This window comes from Phragmites australis, chromosome 1 (assembly GCF_958298935.1).
Source record: "Phragmites australis chromosome 1, lpPhrAust1.1, whole genome shotgun sequence".
NCBI lineage: Eukaryota > Viridiplantae > Streptophyta > Magnoliopsida > Poales > Poaceae > Phragmites > Phragmites australis.
Genome location: NC_084921.1, coordinates 54,961,227 through 54,969,504, shown reverse-complemented (window position 1 = coordinate 54,969,504; position 8,278 = coordinate 54,961,227). Strand labels below are relative to the sequence as shown.

The 8,278-nt window shown below is 42.5% G+C and overlaps 1 protein-coding gene across 1 annotated transcript; it reads right to left on the bottom strand.

Annotated features, from left to right (window-relative positions):
* Window positions 1-2,706: 2,706 nt before the first annotated feature.
* LOC133928723 (uncharacterized) lies at window positions 2,707-7,375 on the bottom strand. Its single transcript, XM_062375181.1, has 5 exons — window positions 6,850-7,375; window positions 5,683-5,792; window positions 5,227-5,598; window positions 3,901-4,636; window positions 2,707-3,288 (listed from the first exon to the last, which is right to left on the bottom strand). The coding sequence occupies exons 1-5, from the start codon at window positions 7,064-7,066 to the stop codon at window positions 3,206-3,208; spliced, it is 1,518 nt and encodes a 505-aa protein (XP_062231165.1). The 5' UTR covers window positions 7,067-7,375; the 3' UTR covers window positions 2,707-3,205.
* Window positions 7,376-8,278: the final 903 nt, after the last annotated feature.

Below are 8,278 nucleotides of genomic sequence, written 5' to 3'. Positions count from 1 at the left end.
ATCTTTATTCATTCTTTTTAATTGATATCAATGCCTTCTATCATCACAATTGGTATCATGAATTATATCTTTATAATCGGTATATATTTTCAATTGGTATCATTTTATTGGATCACGATTTATGAAGCTCTCTCGTATATACTTTAACGCTCTTCCTGGAGTTCAACATATGTTTGTAGCTTTTTTTTGAGATTGTTAACAAAGGAGGAGAAGTTTCATGACCAAAGAAAGATGCAAGATGTCTAGGAATGCCGAAGTTAACAAAGGGGAGAAGAAGAAAATATAAGAAGCAACATGAGGCACCTAAGTTGACAAAGAGGGAAAAGTTTTGCATGAGTCAATCAAGTGAGATGGTGGCAATGAAGAAATGGGGAGCCACAATAAAGGAGGACTAAAGGGTAAGAACATGCATCAAAGCAATGTGGTAAGACTTTATACTATTTACGATTGATATTATTTATTATTTGCCACTTGCATTAGTTGTGTTATCATCAATCACCAAAAAAGGGGAGATTATAGCGAAAATAACCCTATTAGATCATGATTATGATTTTGGTGATTAATGACAACATAGTCATTGGGACTAACATGTTTGCCAAGAATATATATTAGTAGGTCTCATGGATGTAATACATTAAGAAGCCACTACAGCCGGGACAAAGTTTGATTGAATTAGAGAAGTCTCAGGTGAATTGAACTCACTGGATAGTCCGGTGCAGTAGAGTATGCATTCACCGGAGCATTGTGCATAGAGACCGATAGCCTCACCGGATAGTCCGGTGTTCTCATGTTGAACTTATCAGAGTGTTTCTATCAAGAGGAGGAGATAGAGGACCTCACCGGATAGTCCGGTGTCTGCACTAGATAGTACCGGAGCATTTCTTGCAGAGAAGAATGTAAGTGCAGAAGACTGAAGATCAACCTGCCAGAAGGTCCAGTGCTTGGTTTATGCTCACCGGATTATAGCACCTGAACATTTCTTGCGGAGGCGACTGCAAGTATTAAAGAATGAAGAACAACCCATCGAAAAGGTCCGGTACTTGGTTTATGCTCTCCGGATTATAGCGCCAGAGCATTTCTTGTAGAGGAGATTGCAAGTGTTAAAGAATAAAGAACAACCCACTGGAAGGTCCGGTGCTCTGAAGATCAATGCACCAAAGCATTTTACACGGAGAAGAAATGGCGCAATCTGGCTCAAGATAACTCACCGGAAGGTCCAATGATAAATTTGAATGCACACCGGTATATCTGGTGTCCACAGAGGTAATAAGTGGAGTTCCAACGGCTAGTTTATGAGTTTATACTCACCAGATGATCCGATGTTAGTACTATTATTCTCACTGGATCATCCGGTATTAATAGTTTTTCTGAGTCGTTGGGAAAATAACTAGTTGACAGGTTTGAGACTATAAATACTCCTTTACTCAGTCATTTGATATGTGACATACTGCTGAAGTCTAAAGGAAGCTCATACATATTTGAAAAGACATCTAAGCCACCAAAATGCTTAAATTATTCATCTAAGGCAATTTAGCACACTATTAGAGATTAGTACTATTAGACCTAGAGAGAAGTGTTCCTAGGTGCTGCAGCCTGGATAGTGGATTAAGGAGTGATTCAACTGTGTATCAAGAGGTACACCGACACCTTGAAGTTTTTTTGACTCGCCGACAACTTGTTGACCCTCCTACTTAGTGTGGAACGGCGACAAAACATGTGTACTGGGACATAGAGACCTTTGCATTGGTGGCTCAAGCTCTGAAGTGATCACGGCGGCGATTGACGGTAAGAAAGGCTAGCGGTGAGACCATACCTTGGTGGCTCATCCGGGTTAAGACATTATCTTTGTGACTTGGTGGCTCAATAGCCATGATCGGGTGCTGACTTGGGAGCATATCCTTTGTTAAGCTCTAACGTGGATTAGAGGTGATATTTATGTCATTGATATCACGTGATAAAAATCTTTTTTACCGAGTTTGTTTCTCTACTTTATTTACGTTTTCGTATTTACTTACTTACAATTTATCTTGCTAGAGTACGTTGCAATCCTCTTAAATGGTAGAGTAGACACCCTAGATAAATTTAGAGCATATTTAAATAGAATTTGAGATATATTTATATTGTAAAGTTTTTAAAATTAAATAATTCATAAATATTCTAATTCATCGTATTCTTAGAACATCAACGTTCCTCACACATGACTAAGGGAAAAAAACATGGCCAGCATGGGGCTACATGCTGCCTCTATCACTGGCGGTAAGTGTGTGTGGGAGACCGCAACGCCGGCATTAGGATATGTTTAGCAGAGCTTCCGATTCAAATTCTCTGCGAAAAAATAATTTTTCTAATAAGGTAATTTCGTAATTAAAATTGATTCTCTATGTATATTTTATGAAAAAATGATTTCACTCTGAAAACTAATGTTTGTTCTGCCAAACAGGCCGTACTTGCGACGGGGATCTCTCCCGCGGTCAGCCAACAACTCTTGGCATTTACAAGGTCACCGGCCGCAGCAGGTTGGCAGGTTCTCGTCAGGCAGAGCCCTTGTTGGCTTGTTCCGCGTGACTGCGTCAGATGCTCGTAAATGCAAGGACACGGCTCCGTCGATATGCTCTAAACAGTTCCCCAAGCTTCTCCGAGAACATGCACGGAAGCAGGCAATACGAGCAACAAAAGAAAACTGGACGCCATCTATCGAGATCACAGTTTCACAGACAATACAATATCGATGGGATTACCGTAAAAATTCACAAGACCACAGCAAAATTGCCCTCAAGAACCTAGATGCAAAACAGCCCCCTTGAACTGGAGGCGCACGCGCCGTGCTCTCCCATGTAACAAAAAGGTCTTTACACTTGATGACCCTCTTCTCTTCTGACTGAGCAGCAGTAGTACATAGCACGACCGGGCAAGCGCGCCTGTGATACAGAAGGGTCTGCCACGCCCCTGTGGCTTTGACCACGACGCACAACCGCCGCCCGTTTGCCTTATACCCATTCCCATTCCCATTCCAATTCCACCACCCATATTTACATCACTAACAAGTATAGCAGCACGCCGAGGCAGGGGTGAGCTTCCTTGTGCTTTGGCCACCCGCCCCGAGAGCTGATTGGCTGGCTGTAACCAGATACAACACCGGTGGAAAACAATTTTTCAGAGAACGCCCATCTCTAATTTACATCTGGTTAGCCGCGTATTTCATCCATCAGCGTAAGCTCATTAGGATACATGCCACTACGGCAAAAAGGACCCAGCAACAGGAAACATTCCATGTCCGGGTGGCGTAAGCTGCAATAGCAAATTAAGTAGTCAGTGAACAATACTATTGCTATTATGAGGTAAACATGAAATAGTAAACATGGTAATAGTGTCTGGATGAGTTCGTCAACACCATTTTATTACTATTAGCTGATCAGTGACACAAGTTTCCGTTCATAGTGACTGAAAAAGGGAAGGAGCTGTGCATGATTCTCAAATAATTGAACAACCCAGAGCTACAGAGTTCTGACTCCAGTACCAGGTTCCAAAACCTTGGTTCATGTCTTATTACCTTATGTCATCATGGAAAAACTATAATTTTCTTTGCCAACAATTAATTCTCAATCCATGCAAGTATTCACAGAAAAGAAGTTGGCAATTTAATGTCAACAAAATATGTAGGCAACTAGGCTTAAGATCAGATGTGTGATCAAGTGAACTGGATGTTTTTTTACGGAACCGAAATGGATATATTGTATTATTCTCATGAGTAGAAACTGTGATTAAAAAGGAAAAAGAAAAAGAAACTCAAATGAACTGTTCAAATCCTCCTGCAAGATATATAACAGTAGACATATTACCCATTGAACAACATCTTACTTCCCCAACAGTTGTGAAAATATAAATGGAAAAAGAACTCACATGAATGAGGTGCAGGTGCCACTTGTGACATCCCATTCCCAGCAGGACCTGCTTGCCTAGCCTGTTCACTTGGAGCAGGACTTGTCTTTGTTCCATGTTCACTTGGAGGATGTGCATGAGCAAATGAAACGGTGGGCAAAGGTGGCTCTGGTAAAACGGGAGGGGATGGAACAGGGGAGCCGCCGTGCGTATTGGGATCATGTGGAGGATGACTAGAAGGTGAAGGTGACCATCGATGTGGTGGTGAAGCAGTGGAAGCAGAATGGTGATCATTAGTGGCAGGCTCAGCTGCTGGTGTTATGGGGCCTCTTTTCTTTGGCTTGTTTGTTCCATACGGACACCCAGATGGAGGTGGAGCACCATATCTGGGTTGCGGGACAGGGAAATGCATTGGAGAAGGAGCTGGAGCCAGATGTCTGTTGCCGTCATGACCGTGGCGCTGGTGATGAGCATGATGATGCATGGGTGCAGGACTAGGTGCATCAGAACCGCCCCCACTATGTAAGGAATGCCTAAGATAAGACGAAAGGCTAATCTGCTTTACTCTGCCAAATACAGTATGATTCAGACCCAGGTTTCCAGAGGATGAAGATGAATTAGTAATTGTCCGTGCCAGCTGCTTCATCCTTGGCGCAGATGGCTGGTGATTTCCAACTTCACGAACAATGGATGTCTCAACAATAGTGGGAGGAAGAATAGTTGAACCTTGTGAATTCGTCAATTTGATATACAGATTCTGAAATGCAAAAAATCAGAAACTCAATTGAAGGGAAAAAACAGAGTTGGTACATTACTCATTTATGACTAGGCACTTTCTCCATTCGAAATTGCTCTCTTGGCTTAGTTTAGAACCACAGGTCCCCAGCAGTGCACAAAACAAAGTGCAGCAACTGTTTGTGCTTGTTCTTTTTTATGCAATTCTTTAAAAGAAATATGGTAGATAATTCCGTTCTGTGATTCCGTGAACCTAGTACCATGTGCCTGCATGATCTCTCATATTTACAGAATATTTGTTGGATCCTATTTGCAGTTGCATGAATGCCCAGCAAACTAATGAGTAAATGTCAGAAATTCAAGTCACAAATTGCAACATATCTACGAGATTATATGCACTATTTGCATCACACGCAAATTTTGTATAAACATTCATAGACATGAAGTGCCAGAATTACCAAATGACTAAACTTCTGGCACAATGAAGGCCGCTAGAGGGGGAATCAAATGAACAAAACATACATGTAAATGGGTATCCTCTTATGGTGTTATTAGATTGAAGTGATAATTTAGACAGACAAAAAGGAAAGTAGGCCAGAAGGTACCACTAACCTCGTATGGATCGAGTAGCAGTCCTGCTTTCATTTGATCCTTTAACTCGTTGGCTCTGTCTTGTATTTTATAGATTGGGTAGTTCAGAGTGAAATTAAAAGTTGCATGGGGCTTCTGAAGAAGAAAAGCAGTTTGTGGAGGGATAATTGTTATTCCTCCCGGGAATTTAAGTACTTCAAAGGAGGATGAATTCCCAAATAGAGACTCAGTCAAGTGGAGTGTTGACTGCCGTACAACCAAAGACATAAAATATGATCTCAGAATGCTCAACCATGTTGATGATATAGCCAGGTTTTCTGGGTAAGGGACAATGCTGAAGATGACGTTTGTCCAGTTTGATCCAACTAATGGATGTAGTAATTTCACAACCACCTGTACAGATATTTAAGCATCAGTCCAGATCACAAGGACGCAAGTAGCAAGAAACATGTAGATAAAGGATGTTGGAGGGCCCACAGTGGAGTTAGGGATGCCAATTTCCTCGTAGATGTCCACTGCGAGCTTAGATGTATTTTCACTCAGCTCAGGAACTGTCTTGTGCAGCCTAAAGCTTGCCATTATGTCATCTGCAAAATATAGGTTCATTAGAAAAATATGCTAGGATAAAGTGCTTTTTTTAGATGATGAAATAAAATTATCCCCACCTCTGTTGATAAAGTGCATAATTACATCATACAAGCTATGGACTCTCCAAATGATAGTAAAATTCAAGAACACCGCATGGTTTGGGAATAGACTGCAACTTTAATTGCTATCTAATGATCTATCAGGGCTCAAAGAGGAACAAGAAGTGACCAGAAATATCCAGTGAACAATTCCACAGCCTATGGAAACTTATTTCGAATAACGAGACAACACATTGTTAGTCAGCCACACAGAATCAGTACCCCTAACATCATCGAACATGACGAAGTATAGAATCTAAAATGCAACACATATCGACGATCAATGCAAAATAGCTGGGCACATTTTGGCAAATTCGGTCAGTGTTTGTGACCACGACCCAACCATTAGACAACCAGGGCAGCATAGTTGTCCATTTTTGGCAGCGAACGTTTTCCCCATATTTCCAAACTTACTATTTTCACCAAAAAAATAGCACCAACGCATGCCAACGCAGGTTCCTTTCTTGCAGTTGATTCAAACTTCCAACCATACACACAACCAATCACTCATTTCGGCAGAAAAGTTTCCAAAAGAATTCGAACCATATTCAATTGTGACAAAAGGAAAAAAGAGCACCGACACATGCCTAAACAGTAGAGATCAAATTGAAGCATAAAAATCCAGCAAAACCGAGCCATACGCGACTAAATTTGCAGGTTTTGCGATAATAGCAAGGCGAGACTACAGCAGAGAGTTCTAGACGATCCAGCTTGCGCTCCGAACCAACCAGAATTTACAACGCCCTGACCAAGTTCCTCGCAGTTGATTCAAATTTCCACCCCAAAGCCGCAACTATTCACTGCGTACAACCAGATCCAAAGCTGAGCATTCACCAGTAACCACCCGGCGAAAACTAAACTGAAATCGAACAAACAGCGACTACTCGTCGACCACTGCCACAGACGCACGAAACGGATTTGAACCTAAACCGAGATCTCGCAATGCAGACCCGCTCACCTCCGAAATCGTCGCCCGGATCCGGCCCCTCCGCGCCCCTGCCCCGCCGGGCGAACGGCGGGAGCCAGAACACCGCCGACAGCAGCACGGCCACGCCGAGCACGAGCGCCGCCACGCATTGCAGCCGCACCACCCTTCCTCCTCCGCTTCCTCCGCCGCCGCCGCCCGCCCAGTCCGGCGGCTGCTGCTGCTGCGCCTCGCCGGCGTCCTTCCCCATGCGGCGCGATCTCACGCATCGCGGCCGGCAACCGCGGCCGCCGCCGACAGCGAAGAGACGAGGCACCCCGCCATTGCTGCCGCCGAGAGTACCAGTGGCTGGGTTGGTGATGGCGCTAGGGTTAGGGTCGTGGGTCGCTCGCTCGTGGGCGTTGCTTAAGGAGGAGGCGATGGAGGTGGGCGAGGAAGGTGAGAGAAAGTGAGGGGTAAACCGAAGCGAGGTGAAATGGAATGGAGTGGAGGAGAGGGAGGTGAGGTGGTAAGTAGAAGGGCAGCAGGCGGTTGGAGACTTGCTTGAGGGAAAGACATTAGTGGTAGTGGTACAAGATTATCGGCTAGATAGTGGTGGATTTATAGTTTTTAGTTAGCTAAAAAGTAATTGTAACGGTTAAATTTTGGTTATTAGTTTTTTTAATAATTATTTATTTTCTTAACTCACTCAAAAAAAAACTAAAAAGACAGTCAGAACCTGTTTCTCAACTTTTATTTTATTTTAACTATAACTACTTTTTCAGTTAGCTAAAAATCATCCGAAACCGAAAACAGAAGCCAGCTATTTGTATATGTTCTGATTTTTTCAGAGAAAAACTAAAAAAACCTATCAAACAGGGTAAGAGTGATTAGTGATAAGCTTAGTGGGTAAAGCTCGTTTGGATGGGTTATTAAAGTCGTTAATCTGGTTGTGGTTGTGTTATTGTGGACTCTCTCTCTCTTTTTGCTTTTTGATTTTATGTGGTTGTTTTCGTTAGCTTGTTTGTATGCGTTTTTGTTGGGGATGGTTTGAAGATTTTGAATTCAGAAGCAGGATCTTCTATGGTCAATGGATCTGTGCTTTGATTATCACGGGGTAAATGTTCGATTGTATTTGTTATATATATCCTCTATAGCAACTTTAGTTTTAGTTCTACACATTTAATCTTAGTTTTCAAAATATATGCTTGATTTTGTAAGTTAAGTTAGACGGAAAGTAAGGTTTCACGTGGGTTTACGGTTTATCTAGAGCTTACCGCCGGTGTAGCAAATGAAGAGAAGAATGTAGAAACATCAAGGAGCATTGAACTTTCTAGATAACTGAATTAGCTAGAAATGAAGAACTGACGTTTCACGGAAGTAATCATACAGGTAGGCAAAAACAAAATGGAACATGGAGCGATTGCCGCATCCGTGAGAGGGCACGTATCCACCGTCACATCATCAAGTGGATTGCTGCGTC

Excerpts from the sequence above, each read along its gene's own strand:
- LOC133928723 (XM_062375181.1), bottom strand. The coding sequence starts at position 7,066 with ATGGGGAAGGACGCCGGCGAGGCGCAGCAGCAGCAGCCGCCGGACTGG. Across the intron at positions 5,793-6,849 it reads TCCGGGCGACGATTTCGGAG|ATGACATAATGGCAAGCTTT; the intron begins GTGAGCGGGTCT and ends TATATTTTGCAG. Across the intron at positions 5,599-5,682 it reads TTGGCATCCCTAACTCCACT|GTGGTTGTGAAATTACTACA; the intron begins GTGGGCCCTCCA and ends ATATCTGTACAG.